At 41.9% G+C, this 21,807-nt stretch overlaps 2 protein-coding genes across 7 annotated transcripts in view; both read right to left on the reverse strand.

The window, feature by feature from the left end:
* Positions 1-1,531: 1,531 nt before the first annotated feature.
* On the reverse strand, positions 1,532-14,978 carry galm (galactose mutarotase). Of its 3 annotated transcripts, none has more exons than XM_004572028.2 (9): positions 14,863-14,978; positions 13,768-13,954; positions 12,743-12,897; positions 11,582-11,695; positions 11,351-11,443; positions 9,646-9,727; positions 4,814-4,964; positions 4,524-4,698; positions 1,532-1,863 (listed from the first exon to the last, which is right to left on the reverse strand). In XM_004572028.2, the coding sequence occupies exons 2-9, from the start codon at positions 13,952-13,954 to the stop codon at positions 1,786-1,788; spliced, it is 1,035 nt and encodes a 344-aa protein (XP_004572085.1). In that variant the 5' UTR covers positions 14,863-14,978; the 3' UTR covers positions 1,532-1,785. The 3 variants fall into 3 exon arrangements, with proteins under 3 accessions (XP_004572085.1, XP_004572086.1, XP_004572084.1); XM_004572029.2 differs by lacking the exon at positions 14,863-14,978 and adding an exon at positions 14,792-14,858; XM_004572027.6 differs by lacking the exon at positions 14,863-14,978 and adding an exon at positions 14,047-14,752.
* A 2,705-nt stretch (positions 14,979-17,683) lies between these two features.
* The window catches only part of si:dkey-191g9.5 (rap1 GTPase-GDP dissociation stimulator 1-B), a 28,542-nt gene continuing 24,418 nt past the window's right edge, over positions 17,684-21,807 (reverse strand). For 2 of the 4 annotated variants that reach the window (XR_013101450.1, XM_012924956.3), the window contains exons 14-15: positions 21,616-21,778; positions 17,684-19,486 (exon numbers count right to left, since the gene is read on the reverse strand). Coding sequence is in view for 2 of the 4 variants with exons in the window: in XM_012924956.3 (XP_012780410.1) it covers positions 21,651-21,778 (128 nt within the window). In the remaining 2 variants the exon portion in view is untranslated. Of the gene's footprint in view, positions 21,779-21,807 lie in introns of all 4 variants that reach the window. The other 2 variants (XR_001168037.3, XM_076891949.1) reach the window with 2 other exon arrangements.

Genomic DNA, 21,807 nt, shown 5'->3' on the forward strand with positions numbered 1-21,807 from the left:
GGTGTTGATTCATTTAAACTAACATAATCATCCTGCTGCAACCAGGTTTCTGTAAGGCAGAGTAAATCAATTTGTTGATCAATTATTAAGTCATGTACTAACAGAGACTTGGAGGAGAGAGACCTAATATTTAATAATCCAGATTTCACCGTTTTACTCTTTGGTTCAGATGTGGATACTTTATTGTTCTTTCTTTGTAATTGTTTATGTTTAAGTTGTTTGTTGCTGGTTTTTAGTTTGTTTTTTGTCTGTTTGGGAGCTGACACAGTCTCTATGGAGATGGGTTTTTGGGGGGGTAGCAGGAGGAGAGAAGCTGCAGAGAGGCGTGTAAGACTGCAACTCTGCTTCCTGGTCCCAACTCTGGATAGTCATATTTTGGGGGGTTTAATAAATTTGTCCATATTTCTAGAAATGAGAGCTGCTCCATCCAAAGTGGGATGGATGCCGTCTCTCCTAACAAGACCAGGTTTCCTCCAGAAGGTTTGCCAATTATCTATGAAGCCCACATCGTTTCTGGGACACCACTCAGACAGCCAGCAATTTAAGGAGGACATGCGGCTAAACATGTCACTCCTGGTCTGATTGGGGAGGGGACCAGAGAAAACTACAGAGTCCCACATTGTTTTGGCAAAGTTGCACACCGATTCAATATTGATTTTAGTGACCTCCGATTGGCGTAACCGGGTGTCATTACTGCCGACGTGAATTATAATTTACGTTTACCCTTAGCCAGCAGTTTTAAATTTCCCTCAACGTCGCCTGCTCTGGCTTTTGGAAGACAATTGACTATGGTTGCTGGTGTCTCTAGCTTCACATGTCTCAGAACAGAATCACCAGTTACAAGAGTTTGATCCCCGGCAGGTGTCTCGCCGAGTGGGGAAAAACGGTTAGACACAAATGACTCTGCAGTCTATTTACACCTACAGGCCAGTGGACACTCTTTCAAGGATGACGATGTAACATCCTGGACATGGAGGAACGCTGGTTTGAGCGTGGAGTCAAGGAGGCCATTTATGCGAAAGAGGAATGGAGGAGGGGGCCTAAGGGTACATCTTACAATGCTATGATTGCAGCCATTCCCCTACTCTCTGTGAATGGTACTCATAGCCATTAATCAATTGTTGTTGATCGGTGGCCATGACAATTTGCATATCAATTATCAAGAAACTGACCTCACAGCCCATTGTTCGCTATTGGTGCTGATTTCTGTCATTATGCAAATGTGCCGTTTACTGTTTGTACGTTTATACGGTTGGAAACCTGCAGTCAGCTGAGACCGAAGAAGTCACCTGGATGAGTGATGAAATGTTTCTCTCACTGAAAACTCTACATTCAGATGAACAGAATCAACCTTTCTGGGATTTCCTTACCTGGATGATTGAGCATGCATTAATACATCTATACAGAACGGGACCAGCCTACCAGTGGATTTAAACGCAGGACCTTCTTGGTGCGAGGTGACAGCAGTAACCAGCCACGATGCCAGCCTCTTCAGAGAACACATTGAAACAAAGCACCAGCACGAGAGAAATCGCTTGATCAATATTGTGTTTAATATGACAAGTATGGCACATCATCATAAATCAAATTATAACAGTTTGGTCATGTTGAACTATGAAGGTTTTTTCTTTATCTCATCAGTTCTGTGATGCTCAAACTAAAACAAGCTTAACAAAATATTGTAAAATGTTAACAAAAATTATATTCAAAATAAAAAAGCAGACTTTTAGGAAATGAAACAATCTGCTGCAAACGATGAAATTTTCTTCTTTTCTGTCTGTCAGATCAGACAGTTGTGAAGGTGTAGCGAGTTATGTGATGGTAGTTCTCTCCAGGACGCAGAAGGCAGTCAGGAAATGAAGGCTGAATACACACACACACACACACACACACACACACACACACACACACACACACACACACACACACACACACACACACACTCTATTTTAATTCTCATTAGTCTGTTTAACCAAACAAACAACCAAACAGCAACGAGGAAACTTGTTTTCACTGCTGTTCAGTAAGCAGTTAATGAGTGTTTGCATACTGTTTGATTTGGGGTATTGGCCAGGGTTTGATGGACTGGTGGGGTAATGTGTAGAAGTGCAACCACAGCCATCAGAGATGTGCTCAGTCAGTATGAGAGATAGAAAGAATCAGTGGTGTGACAGAAGGCTCTGCAACTTCCTATAACACACCCCAAAGAATACTTTCCAGTGTTGTGGCAGCAGTCTTCACTTTGTCTTTGACCAGGTAATAAAAACAAAAACAAACAATGGTCACCATGTAGACATAAGCATATTGATTAAGGACAGACGGAATAAATCATGAAATTACAATCAGATATTACTCAGCTGTTGGTGAAATAAAAGCAGGAAATTAATTTCCAGGCAGGTCATTATACCAAATTGGCAGTTAGATAGGATATGATAAAACAATGAACCAGATCATGAACACACTGGTCGGGTGTTCAAGGTATCTGAGCTGCTAATGTCTAGCCCACCCTCAATGCCACCGTTGTTTCTTTTGTTTTGTTTTTTCAGCCAGTCAGTTTAAGCATCTGTGCACCTTCTGTCATCAATGGAGGTGCTCTTTGTCCATATGGATACAGACCTCATTGAGCCATACAACTGTAGTGCACAGGGCTAATGTTATCATAGGGCTTTGGAGTTGACGTCACGCCGCATTGCATTGTGGGAGCGCAGCTCCATTTTCGGGGTCTACGAATCAAAACAAACACACTGTGTTGGAACGACGACGACAAGAAACATGCTTAAAAGCAGCTCAAAAGAAAACGGACGGTATAGAGACCGATTGCGTCCAGAGGCGAAGCAGCGGTACTTGGAAAAAAATAGAGTGCATCGCAAATCTGGACCCATATGAAATACGGCGGTGGAGTAAAGACCCAGACGACTTACCGCCACTGTCCTACCCCGATATCTTCACGTATCTTGTTTGTGGAGTAAGCGCTTACACAGCGAACCAGTTTCGTAATTACAAGTCACTGGAGGCGCACATCCAATTTACAAATGGCTGGGTGCAAGATTTGGCTATTTTCAAGCCGCCAAACTCTGAGTACGTCGTCAAAGTAAGTCAGCTGGAGTGCACCGAGTGAAATAGCCATTTTCCACCCCCCACCATAATTAATGTTACACATTTATCATTTAACTGCTAAAATATCGTTATCATATTATATGCCCATAATTGTAAAGTACATGCAAGTTAACACATTGATAATCGGGCAAATTATTAACGCCAATTTGTGTCCTTCCTGTCTCATTTCATTTATTGTCTTTACATCAACCAATCAAGTCACTCCATTCGATGTTTGATCGCAATTTCTATAACTTCCGAGACGATGATATTATTCAGCTATAAAGTGTGATGTGAACATATTTAGAACTTACCGGAATGAAAATGTCTTGAGCACACCAGCTGATATCTGGAGACGTAACAGAACTTGATATCAGCTCGTCTCACGGCTGCTATCCAGGCTAGACGCCTTCGTTTGGTAATATCCGATACATGAGCTCCTTCATGTTGCTTCCAGGTTGGGAAAGCATAAAAAGACAATCCAAACTTATTCCCGTGCCGGTCGTAAGATCGAACATTGCAGCCGAGCACACAGCAAGTACGAACCATGGCTATGCTTTGGCTCCTTACTTAGACCCCCAAAATGGCGGATCGGGCCAAAATCCTTTCCACGCCCACCCCTGTGACATCACGCTCCAAAGCCCTATTATCAGTATCCCAAAGTAATGCAACCTCACAACATTTCTGCAGAGGGAGTTACATGGACACTATTTCAGGTTATCCTCAGAGCTGGAATCCCAAAGGAGATTCTGAGCAGACTAATGGTTAATTACGTCTGTTTGGATGACTGTTTGTCAGTACCACACATACGGTCTGGTCGAGTTCTGAGGAAGACTTTGAAAGATCATACATGACAATGGATGCAATCAGGGAAAAGTGACTATATGTATGGACTGTGATACTTATGAGCTTGTCTTCTCTGACAGAGGTGTAGCAACACAGATTTCAACCTCCTAAAAGTTTGGAGAGGCAAAGCCCGTTTCTCCGAGGAGCCTGCTGAATGACTTTGGTATCTGATAAGTTGGGGCCTCAGGTGCCAGATTGCCAATCACACTTTGCTCATTTGTGATGACCAACTTATACCATCCAAGAGAGCATATGTTTGCATGCCACAACAGCATTTTGCTGTCTACCCTACCAGGAGGCATAAACCTAGATAATATATATACCTATAGACTTGCCAAAGTGTGACAATGCATTCAAGAGTTTAGAAGTCAATGAAAAGTAGGCGTGAAGGAATTAAAAACTATTCTGGAGATGGGAGCAATCAAAGAGTCTCAGACAGATGAGTCTCTAGAGAGCTCTGCAGATTAACGTGAAGGATATGTTACATGCCTATCCATGTAAGGCCAGGAAGTGAACTTGACCGAAGGTTAACTTCCATCTACAAGAGAAAAAACACAACACTGAGTTTCTATTCATCATACCTGGTTAACAGCATCAGGCCAGTTCTGCGTCTCCAGACAGAAGGAGCTGTGCTTCCTGTACCTACAACCACACTTTCCTGCGATGGAGCCATCCAGGAAGTTGGCAGTGTAGAACTGGACTCCTGGCTGGTTAGTAGAAACCTCTAAGACACGCCCACTTGCTGGGTGACAGACTCTTTAAAATGAATAAATAAATAAACAATTAAGATGAGACTTATTTGTCCTCCTTAACTTCAGTGGATGTCACATGTGTCTACAGTATGTTTTAGAAAATGACTTCTGTGTCAAACCTGGCAGCGCGTTTCTCTGTCCATGGACCTCCGGGTGATGACAAACAGAAGTTGTGGTCAAACCCTGGGCCTTGAAGTTCCTTCAGACGAGGGCCAATGAGAACTGGTTCTCTGAGGTCAAAGGGTGTGTCTTTCACCTCTCTGATCTCTCCTGTTAGTATTTAGTGAATTAATTCATGACTTCGTATCAGGAATGTTAATTAATGTCACACAATCGATTCTATAAAGGTGAATTATTGCAGTTACGAGTTATTTACTGGAGCATTAAGATATATTAAATGACAAAAAGTCCATAAGTAACATGTTTAGCAAACTAAATCATTTGCTAGTGAGCGTTCTGCACACTATCTTTGCTGTACCTAGTACTTAGCTGCATCTCGCACTACAGGCACGTTCCTCTGCTTTATCACCATTGTCCAGTGGTTTCCATCAGGAGCTTGTCTGTATCTGAAAATCCCACAGGATCTTAGCTTCGTCATTCTCATCCCCACAGTGACCTCTGGGAGGTTTCTGAATTACTGTGATAGAACGCCAGCCATACAACAAGTCCAAGAGCCAATCAAAGGCCTCCAAACATTATGTGGCCTTCACATGAGCTCACGAACGGTGGGTTTGGTTTATATAGTTAAGCACCTGCATACTAAAGAGGAAAATAACTAGAATTTGTCATTTCTGGAGAGACTGCAGTGGGATTGTAAAAATTCAAACTTGCATGTACCAGATGGGTCAGTTGTGAGAGTGCCACAAACATGGAGAGCCACACTATGGTGAGACACAGACGAAACCATCCACAAATGAAACTCAAATGAGGGAGGCAGGACATCAGAAAAGACCCACTTTTCTCTCTGTCAGTCTGTGAGAGCAGCGCTGCACCAAAATAGCTTGTTGCTGTAGACTGAACAAAAGTGTACCTAACAAAGAGGCACAGTGTTCTTTTACTGTCAGTAACATTCAGCACATAGCTCTATGCTGAACTGAGGTCAGGAGAGCGAGTTCAAAACTGATGTCTTTTTCTTTCTTTCCAAAACTGGTTGGAAAAATTAAACAGGGAGTAAACGGGAGCAGAGGATGACTGAACCAAATGGCTCCAGTTCAAAAGTTACACATCTCTGGGCTTTGAGGAAGGACTCGTTGAAAAAACGACACATGTAGCTACATCTTGAGGGTAAAATGATCACTGTAGGGTGAAAACTGTGGTCACAGCGGCAGGTTAAAGAGAAAGTTTTCAGCCGAGATTTTCTGCCTGTCTCACACTAAATCACAGGTGTTGAACTCCAGTTATGGGCTCAAAATGTGGTCGTAAATATTTTGTACTTGTAAATCAGGATTTGTATGTGTAAAAATAATTTGTGTGTGCGTAAAAAAGATTTGTGTGGACTTAGCCAAAAAAAACCCTGCAAGTGACAAGTACGAATTTTGACCCCTATTTTTCTTCCTTTCATCTGATTGGTCAATGTCATGTCAATCACAAATGTAACAATCCAATCAGAGAACAGATGGGTTTGGCTGCCGGAGGGGCGCTTTTTTGAACTGCAGGTCCTTGAAGGGTGATACAGTTTGGAGGATCGCTATATAAATATCCGATAGCAGCTAGGTCCCCTAACTTTCAGCAGCTGTTGAAAGGAAAAAGTTGTGCTATATCAGTGGTTAGAAATACCATTATTACTTTAGGATTAGTTTAACACAAAGTCAGGGCTGACCCAGGACCATTGCTGTGAGTCACAGTGCGCAGCATAAAGGTCCTTTCACATCGGAATGCAGGATGTGCTGCTAATGCTAACTGCTAACTAAAAGCAAAGGATCCAGAATTTGTTGCGCTGGCTGCTGAGCTCTGTGGGTTTTTGCAGCAGCTCTACCTGTACTAGATGCACCTGCTCCTTGTCTTTTCTATCTCTGACTTTATGTCCTCTACAAGAGTTTGGTTTTTTTGCTGGTTCTTCAAATGTTCAATAAAAACATGTATGCTAATTCATAACGAAGAAAGCTTTGTAATGAAGACTGTCATTTCCAAAACACTGCCCGCCCCCACCCCGCGGTCCGCAGCGCTGTTGAAAAGGCTGTGGAAGTCCCTGTATTAAACACGTAGACCTGTGACACAAAAATCACCACACTCGGACGACCACAGACTGTTTGGTGATGAAGGAAAACGCTGGGTTGGCATGTAAAAGAGCATTTATTCCCTTCAAAGACCTGCAATTCAAAAAAAGCGCCCCTCGACAGCCAAACCCATCTGTTCTCTGATTGGATTGTTACATTTGTGATTGACATGACATTGACCAATCAGATGAAAGGAAGAAAAATAGGGTCAAAATTCATACTTTTTCTTTTGGCTAAGTCCACACAAATCTTTTTTACGCACACACAAATTCTTTTTACACATACAAATCTTTTTTACAAGTACAAAATATTTATGACCACATTTTGAGCCCATATCCAGTCCTCGAGGGCTGCTGTCCTGAAACTTTTCCATGTGTCCCTGCTGCAACACACCTGCCACCTTCAGCATTCAGTCAAGTTCTACAGAGTCTCGCTAATGACTAGAGATGGCACGATACCACTTTTTTATGTCCGATACCGATATCATAAATTTGGATATCTGCCGATACCGATATGAATTCGATATAGTGTTTTTTGATCAATGGAACTGTTTTTTTAATATCTTGCTGCTTTTTGTACAAGTTCATACTCAAGTTTTAAAAAACAACAACAACAACACTAAAGCTATTCTGTTATACCTGTATGTAAAAAATACACTGCACCCAAAATATTTCATAGTTCAGCAAAACTGATCAATCTAATAAACTTAAACCTGCTCCATTCTGGTATTTTAAAGAGTACTTAGCAGAAATATTAAGCAACCTAACTAATAGGGCTCTAAAACTCCCAGCAAAAAAAATAAAAAAATAGGGAACCACCCCCCACCCTCCACCTCATGATGCTTAATCGGCATAATCAACTTTAATTTGATGCAGTGTGAAAAAAATGCACGGAAATAAATTATTTTTCAAGAAATATTAAATAGATTCAACATCTTTCTTCAACAGAACTGCAGACTGCACAGATAGTATCTTCCCAAAGGAAAAAATACTATAGCTTACTAGGGTATATTAGACTTAACAGTTACTATATACAGTAATGGACTTCTATACATTTTACATCAGATGAAAACTTTGGGTGTAAGATTCGGATTATTTATTAAAAGCTCGACATTTTAAATGAGAATAAGAAAGAAAAGTATGTCTTTGTGCCCCCTTTTCCCAGTTAATGCCCTATCGGCCCCCCTGGCTAAACTTTGCTAGATCCGCCCCTGCACAGTTACGTCAGCTGTGTAGAAAAAGATCCTCGAGTAGAAAGTAATATTAAATACATGCTAACAACAGCTTATCAAGCTTAAACGTGCTGCTGTTGTTCAGCCGCTGGTTTCCTCTTTCTGGTGCAAAGTGGGCCAAAAACAAAGAAGAGAGACGGAGTCGCGACAGAAAAGCCGATCAGCTGATCATTAAGCAGTTTCATGATTGAAGTAGCAGCCGGAGAGAGAGGCAGTCGCTCCATATATCGCTTGTTAAGCTTAACGTGGGAATGCTTTGCAAACACTCAGAGATGAACTTACACACTTGCTTTACTTCTCTCTGGGATAACTTTGTCGGAGATGAAATGCCGGTTTGGTAGCGAGGCTACAAATACTCACAGCCGTTCTATCACGTGATGCACACTGCTGCGACGTGCTACAGTTATGAGGCGAGTTACGCCATGTTGCAAGTTTTGAAGTTTTGTGAGGTGCTTTTCTGATATTTAATGGATTGGATTACATTTTTTATTTCTCTCCGATATCCGATCCAGTAATTTACGTCGGACCGATACCGATACGTAATATCGATCGGTCCATCTCTACTAATGACCTACTTGTATTCAAGTGTGTTGCAGCAGGGACACGTGGAAAAGTTTCAGGAGGACTGGAGTTTGACACGCCTCCCACTAATAAAAACACATACTGGAATCATTGCTTTACAACAATCCCACTAGAAAAAGAAGTTGCTGATATCCTGAAATCCTGTAAATGGCTGGACAGAGCTGAAAGCTGACAGTATAGAGAACAACCCTGGAGGCACAGGAACAAGCCCTTTCCCCCAAATCAGCAGAGGCTGGGATCTACCACAGGAAAGACCCCAGATACTGTGCAAAGATGTCCCTGAGTCGAGCACGTAACAGCACATAATGTACATTTCAAATTCCTTTAATTTTAAATATGTTTATATTGTCTATCCTGTAAAATAGTCAGATGTCTATTCATATTAATGTACAGAATTCACCTGCTTGCTGCTACTACTGCACATTCACCCAGTGTATATACTATATATATATAATGTTCTTCCTCTACCCCCCCCCCCCATTTTTGCACATGTAGAGGAGCGTGTCAGGTTACTTTTCACTGTGTGTTATACTTGTATAACTATGCATGTGACAAATAAAGAACCTTCAACCTTGAACCAGGGAGCGAGATGCTAACGGGCAGGGCATACGTGGAACGCCAGGAGAACATGAGAAGTTCAAGGACTGAGAGGGGAGCTAAAGAGTCAAATGGATATGTACTTTAACTGATTATAAAGTCTGCAGTCTTGTTCCCGAGACAGTGTAACTGAAGTGATTTGAAGCACCAAACTGTCAGAGACTACCAATATGCTTGTATGCTTTTGACAGATTGATTAATTCTATTTGCTTATTTAATGAGAATTTTCCTATTATATCATTCAGTTTTATATTTGACATCTGTTAAATAAACCACTTCATTCCATTGACTTTTGCAGTTAAAGAGGATTGAAGTAAATCTTTACCTGTAGGAATTGATGTGTCATCCACAGGCAGGTACGACTGTGCAGTGATGGACACCTGATGGTCGTAGATATCTGCTACACCCTGGAGCACAGATAAGATTTTTCAGATCATCTGTCATCCTCTCCATACATATAGCCACGTTACTCATCTTGATGTGAGGAGGAAGGGGTTGATCTGTCTGAGACTCAACCAACACTCACTAATACCAGAACATCCTGCCAAAATAGGCCTGCCTCCTCCTTTAACAGTTTACGAAATAAAATTGTGAAAAACTGACTGAGAGTATCAGTGTTTGATATCACGAGTTTAAATTAATTTAGGGCAGAATGCTATTTTAGATTTCTCATTGGAATCACCTTTAAATCCATATAGTATGTAACAGGAAATGATGTCATCAGTAAACAGGAAGCTAGATGGGAGGTTGGGTTGTATTAAAGACGGAGCTCATATGTTTTCATTGTTATATCTGTACATCGTGAAGAAGTAAAAGTGATGGTGCCTCGTAGCAGATGTTGCAGTTTAACCTTTCCCCGTGTCGTTACTGTGGATATTGGACTTTTTAACCAACAGGACTCAGAAAGTTCGGGTCAACGACTCTCTTTCCGGTCTCCGTTCCACCTCCACTGTTCTCCTGTCACTGCTGTCAGGCACTCACAACACCACGGGCCCGCTGTGCAGGAGTTTGTAGGGTGGTGTGACGGCTCCAAACTCGAACTGAACGTGAGCAAAACCAAAGACATGGACTGGCTGCTTCAGTCACCACCACCATCCATGGGAAGCCAGTGGAGGTGGTTGAGGAGTACAAATACCTGGGAACCATCTTTGACAACCTCCTGAGATTCTCTGCTAACACAGAGGAGATTCTCAGGAGGTGCCACCAACGGCTACACCTCCTCAGGAAACTCAACTCCTTTGGAGTCAGCACAGCCATCATGATGACTTTTTCCTACGCCTTCCTGGAAAGCATAATGACCTTCTCCATCAGCTGCTGGTTCCACTCCCTCAGCCTTCATACAGGAACAGACTGCAGCACACTGCATCAGTGTGCTCTACAGTCATTGGCCTGTCAGAACTCTGGCTCAGCTTTTCAGCAACAGGCCCTCAGACAGGCAGCCTGATCATCAACGACCCCTCTCACATTCTTCACCCCGCATTTCAGTGGCTGCCCTCTGGGCGACGCCTCCGCTGAGGAGCGCCACCTTTGTCCCCTTAAGCAGCTCTGCTTTCTAACTCCAATAAGACCATTTCCCACACCAGAAACATAAACTACTCTACACTCTTTTTATACTGCCCACACTTTATTCACTTACAGTTATTTATTCACCTTTCAGTCACTTTAATTTAACAGCTTTGTAATTTTAAAACTGTGTATATTCTGTGTATTTATTATCTCACTCTTATTGCCTGCTTACGCCCTGTCCTTAGCTTCAACGTCATGCTGCTCTGTTGTATCTTAACTGCCCCTTGGGGATAAATAAAGTCTCTGATTCTGATTGTGTTACTGTCGTTACACCTGTGGACCAAGAATCAGAGTGTGGATGTGGGGAAGGAGTTTAGAGGACTGCCCGTTCATAGCAGAGGCAACACACTGAAACCACACTTCCTAGTGGGCAAAATATTGTTTTGTAAGCCAGGAGACTAGCAGTGCCAACCACACAAACACCACTGTGCAGAGGCACCCAGAAACGTGTCCATGTCACTTACCTGTCCGGCCAGGTTGAAGTAGGAATGGTTGGTGAGGTTGATGGGGGTAGTTTTGTTAGCCTGTGCTTGGTATTCAACAGTTAGTTCTTCCCCCTGAGCAAACAAGTTCAAACTCAATATCTGTGCTGGCAAAACAAATGTCTGAGTATCACTAAACAGCAACGTCGAATTAGCTCTGCCAAAAGGAAATTTGGGATGCAGTAGTATGAATTCATAACCAGATGTGTCTACCTGCAGTGTGTAGGAGACAGAGACCTGAACTTCACCAGGATAACCCTGGTCTCCATCTGGACTGGTAAGACTCAGCTGCACACCACCTTCCACTGCTGCAGCAAGCCAGATAGCCTGCAGAAGCAAACACACATGAATCGTGGAGTACACAGGATACATAAAGTGCAGCTTACAGAGCTCAGTAAAATTCAATCTACAGCTGCCAACAAGTAGGTGTTGTGAAGTGATGGGTGTATATTTCACTCTGTGAGACCAACCCTGCTGTTTTTGATGTGTGAGGGTTTTCCTGTGGCGTGGATTGCACATGTAAAAAAGGGCAGTGTGTCCAGTCTTCTTTTCAGCCATTCTTTCATTTGTTCAAATTACAGGTGGAGCCAGAAGGAACTCATCAACATGAAGAACAGAATCGGCAATGCCAAAAGCCTAAGAAGAGCTCTGTACAGTAGTTTAGTGTTAAAAGCCTGTGTCGGTCATTTTAGTCTAAACCCAGAGAAGGAAGCCCCTTAAAAAACAAAACTAGTTGAAGAATTATGGCAGGACTTCTTTGAGCAGTCTTGTAGGATTGGGGTCTAAAAGACATGAGAATTTGTGAAGAAGTTCATGAAGTCATTACTAGTTAACGTTAAAGGGATGGTTGGCTCAACAGAGCTCTGACTGTTTGTCAGCCTGGCTACAGAGCTGCAGAGAAACCTTCTTATTTTCTTCAATCAGTGATGAATAGTAAGATGTTCTGGCTTTACGGAGGGCTTTCCTATAAAGCAACAAACTATTTCTCCAAATGATGATGATCTTCTACATTTGTGACACACCATTTCCTCTCCAGCCTACGAGTCATCTGCTTTAGGCTACATGTTTTACAATTATACCACGGAGTCCAGTACTTCTGATTTAAGGGTTTTTTCACAGGAGCTACAGTATCCAGAGTCGTACGGAGTAAAGCTTAAAATTGTTAGCAGGATAATTGATGCCTGTGGGAGTCGTGTTCAGGTAGCTGCTCTGCACTGTGTGCACAAATTGTCACACATTACAAATAATGGTCAAACACTTAGCTGTGATTGGTGAAACATGTACACAGAGGGAAAACACATCATTTATACAGTTTTCCACAAATTGTGCTCCATGTTAAGATTGGAGCACAAACTAATATTAACCAGACCTCACCTTGTTGAAGCCTCGCAGGCCTCCATGCAGCGCATTTGGTCCATTGTTAAGATCCAGCTGGTACTCCTTTCCCTCAAGGACAAAACGTCCCTTTGCAATCCTGTTTGCCACACGGCCCACCACAGCGCCCAGGTACCGCTTATCTGATACATAACCTGACAACAAAGCATAATACTTCTTATTGATATATGGAAGCTGGATATTGTAGTGGTAAGACTACACACTTTTGGGGCGGGAGTCACAAGTTCGATTCCCACCCAGTACTGAAAATTCCTGAAGAACTTGATTCTGTACTGGACTCAGCCGTGAAAACTGGGGACCAGAATAAGGACCAGACTGGTGCACTCTTGCCTATTTCATGCAGACGTGTTAGCTGGATCTGTGATGAGAGGTGCAGCAATGTGCAGCATGCAATGTTGAAAAAAAACTGGAGTCCTCGAAATCAAGACAAGTGATGATGTTTCAGCTTTCGTATATTTATAGAGAAGACTTATAATGGCCGCTATTTTCTTTGTGAATCTTTGTTACATGGCAGTTTATTACAAGTACCATTAGTGTTAAAAGAGACAAAGGAAAAACTAAACACTTGACACACTGGAAAGTGGCAGTGAGACAGAGCTGCAGGCCGTACTGCTAGTGACACAATAAGTATCAGGAATATAATGTGCACGTTTCTGAAAAACACTGCTGGGCGTTGTAAGAGGTTAAGATCAGTGAGCGCATCACCAATCCAATATATTAGTGACAATCATCTCTTTACTAAACAAATAATGGGTGTTTCCAGGGGTGGGAAAAGACACAGAAAGTCTACTGCATGAGCTTCACTTTAGCCGTCGCCTGATGTTCAGATTCATGTGAAGCAAAAAACAACCCACGATCACGTCTGCCTGTACTAGAGAACCTGAACAACAGACATCACTTTCAGGAGTTTGTGCTTAAATTAACCACTTTAATCATCTCATTGCTTTTTATACAATTAAACCGGTTTATGTGCAGATAACAACACAAGTTACTTTCCCTCCTACCTTCCAGGTTATCATAGCCAAGGACTACATCCTCCATTTGTCCATCGTTCCCTCTGTAGCTCACTGATCTGATAATGGCACCTAAGGTTAGGACTTCCACCTTCACCTGAGGAGACTGGACAACCCACAGGTCCACGGTGCCCTGGCCAGGCCACTCTCCCCATGGATGATGGCTTACCTGAGTCATCTTGGAACGAGCACAGGAACAGAACATAAGCTTAAAATAATGGTTAAAATGTTACTTCACATTTAACTCAAATAAGTTTGGTCAGCTCTTACATTCCCACAGGCTCAATATATCTTGTTCTAGCTCACAGTAGAGTCAGCAGTTTGTACAGAGGCTACGAACATCTGTGTGAAGCCTATTAATGCTCACTGGACTGTGCGCAAAAGAGTCAAAATACCAGCTTACAGTATTCCCACGTGTCTCTTACATACACACCAACACAGATAGTAAAACCGGTGTTGAGCCAAAAAGTGACTGTCTGCAAAAAACTGATTTCCAGTATTTACCAAAAACGGATTGTTCGTATTTAAAGTGCTATAAGTAACGTGTTGGGCTATAATATGTGAAACATATGTCAACTGCATCCCTCATGGATGACATAAAGTCTGGAGCCACAACAACATTCGTGTAACAGTAACAGCAGTGACTTTTATATAACCTTTATTTCTGCAGTAAAAAAACAAATCTCATTAACATTAACAATGTCTTTTGTAAGAGCAGCGCTGGCAGCAAATATTACGATAGTTCTGTAAAAGTATTTGAAGTGGGGATAAAGGAGCGGATTGGTTATAAACTACAATAACACAGAGTTGTAAAGACACTTGACAAACAGATCATTTTTAATTCTACATGTAACCTCTTTGTAAACGCTGTTCACCGAAGTCTATTTACCAACATACGTGATGATATTACACGTGAAAAATACACGGAAACATTGGAAATCAGGTTTTGGCAGACAATCGCGTTCTGGCACAACAAGTTTGCTCAGTTTAGCGTATACAGGATATGACGCTCAACCTCTCTTTACAGTCAGCAGTTATTCAGCACGACACGCTCCGAGCAGCAGCAGTACACCCGCGCGTTCTTACCTTGAATACTTCACGCACTCATTACTAGACTTTGGACCTGGTCGTGTTTTCCTGCTTCCGTTACTGATGACGCAGACGCGCAATGGGTGACGTCAAAGCTACTGGGCACGCCCACGTGGCGGGCAAAAACTATGTTTTTTAGTATAATATAGATTTTTTTTAACGCGTGCACGTAAACAGTCGCTCATTAATGGCGTGTATATAACATAAGAAGTATTACTGAGAAGACTGAAAAGCTAGTCTCTGTGTCGACTTTACTCACAAACTGCCTGTAATATCAGTTCCAGCTGATATGTTTGTTAATAACACAGCTGATGCCCACAAAATGTAAGAAAAAAACAGGACTAACGTAGCAAAGCGCTGTATTTATGTGCTAAAACCCAAATGATGGCATTCGGGTGCCAATTAAAAAAAATGGAATAATTTTTCCACAGAGGAATTTTTCAGCACTGACTTTTTACATTTATATATTGTTTAGTTTGTTTTAAATATCCATTCATCTTCATCCGCTTTATCCGAGGCCGGGTCGCGGGGGCAGCAGCCTAAGCTGTTTTAAATATTCAGGTTAAAAATAAGCCTTAATGAGGTATTTTTCAAAAAGTTACTTATTGATGATAATGTTAGTCTTTATTGATTTCATTATCATCTGCTTATGCACACATGTTGATGACTGAAAACATCTCCACCAGTTTACTCCTTGACACCTTTAAAGGTAAGAAAAATATGTATAATTGTAGCTATATTTCAATTAACCTCAGCACTCTGGAGGACGCAAAGAAGACCCGGACAGTTTACAGTGGTGTAATGACGAGCACGTCGAGCACATGGGGAAACCAAACAAGGTGCCGTGTCTGTGAAGTTTCTCAGTCATCCAGGTCATCATAGTTTAAGGAGCTTTAAGGAGCTGGACTTCTTTAAGTTGCATGAAGACGTTTCACCTCTCATCCGAGAAGCTTCTTGAGTTCTAAGGTCAAATGGTGGACAGTCCCAGATTTAAACCCAGTGGGAGTATCCCCACCCCAGTGTGTGAATGGGTGGATGACTGGATATGTAAAGCGCTTTGGGGTCCTTAGGGACTAGTAAAGCGCTATATAAATACAGGCTATTTACCATTTACCATGATCCTCTACCTAATCACATGAGCCAAGGAGTGAAAACGGGTGGCTCTGAGTCAGAATTCTCACATTGAAGGCAGAATTCTGAGAAAATAGTCAGAACTATGAATAAAAAGTCAGAATTCTGACATTGAAGGCAGAATTCTGAGGTTAAAGTCAGTCCATTTTGTTCCACTTGGGTGGGGTGGGGGCTGGAGCCTATCCCGGCTGTCACAGAGCAAAAGGCACGGTCAATTTCTCACATTAAATTATCCAATAACATTTGAATAATAACAGTACTTTCTGAGAATTGTAATGTAAATACTATTTATTTAACATAAAACATCCACAAAAATACACGGAAATGAAAGCTACACAACAGTTTTTTGTAGAGAGTTTTTCCCCCTTAAAAAAATGCTGTTAAATCCAGAACTGAATTTAAAATCTTTCTCCTCAGTTACAAAGTCTTGAATAATCAATATCTTAAAAACCTCATAGTGCCATCACCCAAACAGAGCACAACAGAACACGTCTGCTCTGTTCGGGGTGAGTGTGGCTCTAGTGGTAGCATGGTATATCTGCTAGTTGAAAGGTCAGTGGTTCAATCCCCGGCTGCTTCAGTCTGCGTTCAAAAGTGTCCTTGGGCAGAATGCTGAAGTCGCTCACCAATATGTTAGACAGAAAGAACTTGTACACATAAATGTGTTGGTATCGATGGGTGAATAAGGCATGTTTGTAGTGTTGAGTGCTCAGGCAGAGTAGAAAAGCACTATATATTAAAACCTGTCCATTTACACCACTTTGGGTTTCATCATTAGTTCTTATTAACCTCTGGCTCTCTTCCACAATGTGTCTTCGTCCCCTCACCAGTCATGGCAGAGGGTTCCCTCCCCCTGAGCCTGATTCTGCCAGAGGTTTCTTCCTGTTAAAAGGCAGTTTTTTCTTCCTACTGTTGCCAAGTGCTTGCTCATAGATGGTCATCTGATTGTTGGGGTTTTTCCGCATTATTGTAGGGTCTTTATGTTATAATATAAAGCCCCTTAAGTCAGTACAGTTTAGGCTGGCTGTGGCTCAAGAGTTAGTGCATATCATTTACTTTTGGAAAGCTGAAGGCTTGATCCCTGGCTTCTCCAGTCTGTATTTTGTGTCCTTGGGTTGGAGGGTTGTCGAACTGCAGGCCTCGAGGGCCGGTGTCCTGCAGGTTTTAGATCTCACCCTGGGTCACCACACCTGAATCAAATGATTAGTTCATTACCAGCCTCTGGAGAACTTCAAGACATGTTGAGGAGGTCATTTAGCCATTTAAATCAGCTGTGTTGGATCAAGGACACATCTAAAACCTGCAGTTTGACGCCTGTGGGTTAGATAATGAACCCTCAGTTTCTCAGGATGCAACCATTGGAATGTGAAGCGCCTTGAGTCAGCTGTTGCTGTGACTTGGTGCTTTATAAATAAAATTGAATTGAATGTTGGAATGTCAGAAAACGTGCTTAGCCATAGATGAAAGCAGCGTATGTATAGATCCGTCAGCAGAGCTTCAGCTGTATGTTCAGTGTGTATCATGCTCTGGCCTCTTCAGAAACACAGGTCATTTCACACCAGCCAAAGAGTTGTTTCTGTTCAGTTTCTGATATTTTCTTAGATTTCAGATTTTGTTGTGTGTTGTTGTTGTTGTTTTGCCTAAAACCCATAACATGACTGAAAAAAATGACACCGTAGAAACAAAATAGAGGAAGACACTGTATAACTTTATTGTTTTCACTCTAGAACAAAGCTTCTAAAAGGCCAAAAAAATGCCCTCCCTATAAATACAGATCTGTTCACGCATGTTGAGTGATTTGTAGTTACATCCAGAACATACTTTCACACAAATATTACATTAAACATCACAGCAAAAGTGTGCTTCACGCCCATCAGCACATTATTCACTTTATGTTGTACAGAACACACATGCTAGCCACTCCCCAAAATGACCCAGCTACAGATGCACACTGAAAAAGTGTTGCTACTACATAAGAATGTTTAGTTTATATACAAATGTTAAAAAGTGCAGTGTATTGAATATCTTCTTCACATTGTGCTTCCTTTAAAATGGATTGTAGGTATGGATATTGCTGTTATGCTCGAGCCCCATTAGTCTGTTGAGTAATCTGTAAAATTCAAAACATGGATGAGAGTAAATTCATTTAGACAGCGCCAAATCACAACAACAGTCGCCTCAAGGTACTTTATATTGTAAGGTAGACCCTACAAGAATGCAGAACAGTGACTTTGTCCAACAGGCAGTTCATTTGTTGTGTATTTTTTTTATTCTACAAATGCATCCATTTGAAATAAAATGATTTGGATCTTTTATTTAACTATATATATAAATGTTTCTGTAACACTGAGCGGTATTAGCATGAGCTGTGTTGCTGATCGGACGTTCCCATCGTGCTCTGGGAAAGTCTTTATGCTACCTTTTTCTATTCTAATTTTTCTAGTTACAAAAACATGACATGACCACTAGGAAGTCTTCAATCGTAGAGCTTTTCTATAAGTCAGACAACATGACTGCAATCCTAAATATGTTAAGTGCTTCAGCCAGCACTGTGACATAACACAAACAAAATTCAAAGAAAAACCAACATCAAATGTCCTGGTATAGTTTTGCCATGGTCATCAAAGACCACGAGGACCGTGGACAGGGAGGAGCGCTGGTTTGAGCGAGGAATCAAGGAGGACATTTATGTGAAAAGGGAAAGACCATCAAGGGTACATGTGTCCCTATAAGGAGCTTGGAAAGAAAAGCATCTGGACTTCATCTTCAAGAAACTTAAAGAAGTCCAGACGTTTTTCTTCCCAAGCGCCCTAGACTACGATAGCCTGGATGACCTGAGAACCTTCACAGACATCTGTCACCATCTTACAATGCTGTGATTGCAGACATTCCCCAACTCTCTGTGAATGGTGGTCGTCGATGAGTGGTTGTTGATCAATGATCGAGAAACTGACCTCACAGCCATTGTTCATCAGTGGTGCTGGTTTCAGTCATTACACAAATGTTACTGTTTATTTTTATCGGGGAAACCTGCAGTCAGCCGAGACTGAAGACGTCACCTGGATGAGTTTCTCCGACTAACAAAAAGTGCTACGTCCAGAGGAACACAGTCAACTATCCTTACTTCGATGATTGCGCATGCATCAAGACATGTTCATCTGGGTCTTTAACTTAAGATGTAAAGCGCCTTGAGGCAACTCTCAGCTGGTGCTATATAAATAAAACTATTGAGAAGATAAATGTGATCTTTCAGAAACACACACCTCATAGCCAGAGGCTGTTCTCAGGCTCTTCCTTTGTTGCTGTTATTTGTATGTTCATCCTTCACATCTGTTGCAGTTCTTATTGGAAGAGTATATGCCATAAAGCAAGTTTTAATGTTTGAGTCCACTCATCAGAATATCACTGGTGATTTACAGACAGCCTGGTTTGATAGTAGCTGACAGGCTTATTATAAAACGTAGACTGTGTCATCTTCAACAGGTTCAACCTATCAGAAAATAAATAGAAACATCACCTCAGCTGCCACAATACAGACAAACCAGAGCATTGCACATTCACTTGTACATCACAATCTTATCCAGTAGGTCGTTTTGTTACTGGAGTAATTAAAATAAAACTACTTTAGGTCAAACAATATTGCTTCAGAATCATCACACTTCATATCACCGGCATGACAAAACAAGTTCCTTGATATCGTCAAAGTTTCTTTTAATCAGTGATGCAAACACGTCACTTCTTCACCTTCGGGATATTGAGAAAAAGGTCCGTTTGTTTGGTGAACTATTCTGGCTGCATATTCAATAACATCCGATCCATCCATTTTCTAATGCTTATCCGATTTAGGGCCGTGGTGGGCGTGAGCTTATCCCACATATGTTGAGAAGCGGGGTACACCCTGAACAGGTCACCAGTCACACAGAGACAGACAACTACGCACATGACCGATGGCCACATTAGAAGTGGCAGTTATCTAACAGCAGGGTTCTCTCTCCATACTTTGCAAAGCTGGCTGGTCAACCTGTTGAGGAATTACCATTCCCTGTTCACAAGCTGCTAGAGCCCAGCAAAGGTTTTCTTGGCTTTCTCACTGAAACGTTTACCTGACTAATATTTTCATTCTTGGTGATTTTATGATTGTTCCCCGTTAGTATCGGCTCACCAGCACGTGCGTCGGTCATACGAGCTGAGACGCTTCATTTGGTTCTTTTACTTGTCAAATCTGTGTGTACATGCAACGCTGAGGATGCTACTTTCTCTCACCACGTGCCAGCCTTTTAAAATCAAGGTTGCTGAAGTAAGAGTCGTGACCATGCTGCACTCTCTCGTTTGTGATCAGCTGGCTTGGCCCATTTGCAGAATATGTGCTGAAGTGTGAGGCTCTATCTCTACATCGGTTTAACGCTGTCTGCACTGCTGTCCTTTGAGGTCATACCGCCTTAAATGAAGGGCACTCAGTGCAGGAGAGCTTGCAGTGTCTTATGAAATTTTAACAAATATCAGGAGGCTGTCAAGGCCTCAATAGCACAAATACTCACTGGTGCATTTCCTCAGTCTGAGCATGTTCCCGCCCTAACCAGCACTGTTGGCAGCTCTTCATCTTTTTCTTGTAATTAGAACATTAATTTTGAGAATTATAAATGCTTGGTTTGTGTTCACCCAAACACATTCCTCTTCTCATCAGCTTTCTCGGCTTCAGACTAGTTCCAGTTTGTCCCATTTTCCCCAGTGCATTTAATATGATCATTTCTACATTATTACTTATCTCTGCGTCAGGCTGGGGTCCTGTCCAGAGTGCCCCCCCGAGTATTTCAATTGTTCTTAAATTATTGGTACCGTTTACTGACATCCTACTTCCTGTGCAGCACTTGGATTAGATTACAAGCTTGGAATCGCAACGCAGAAAGAGCTTCCACTGCACCACTGTGGTGCTCGCATTCAGTGATATTCAATAACACTTTATATAACATGAACATATATTATAATAAAATCTTTGCCAATGACCGGGTACTGGAGTTACAGATATTAGCACTGAGGTTTTATTCGTAACTTTTGTGTGCCCTCCACACCTGTGCACATGCGCCTCCATCAGGTGGCTCTTAGTAAATTTCTCCATCCATCCCCTTTGGTCCAGAATACTGTAGAACTCGGTGCACCTAACATGTGTTCTCCAGTTAACTTCACCTGCCCTCTTACCCTTTCTTTTTGCTATCTTTGTGAAATGTCTACGATGTTGCTAGTCATGGTACATGACTGCCTGAGACTGGATACTTTTTCTGTGGCTATTCATTCAGTCGTTACCTTTGAGCCCCACATACATACTCATTGCAGACCATCTGATTCATAAATGTCTCATTACTACTCACAGGAAAACCTAAATAAATGAGCTTAGATGATGTCTGAATTGTGCAGTGTAAAGATAATGTTGAGCAAATCAAACACGTAACTCAAATACTCCTATAATCTGTTGCCTGCCACACATGCACACACCGGGACTAAAAAGGGCCCTTCATTTTTACAGAACAGGTGACAAGAAGCCAGTTCAATACTTTGCAATATTTGTGCAGTAAAATATCTGTCGTTTAAGTATGCCACTGAATAAGCTCGATAAATCCATACAGCTGATGGGTCCCCTGTTGCTGCAGGATGCTGGTTTAGCTGGTGTCACCCAGGAGGGTCAGTATGGAGCTGGCCTGTGAGGCAAGTTTACTGCTGCTATGATCTGTGAGTTTACTGATGCTTTCCTTCATATTCACAGAGTTCAACGCCTCCTTCATGACACCTAGAGCACACAAGAACAGAAAGAAAAGA

This window comes from Maylandia zebra, linkage group LG13, assembly GCF_041146795.1.
Source record: "Maylandia zebra isolate NMK-2024a linkage group LG13, Mzebra_GT3a, whole genome shotgun sequence".
NCBI lineage: Eukaryota > Metazoa > Chordata > Actinopteri > Cichliformes > Cichlidae > Maylandia > Maylandia zebra.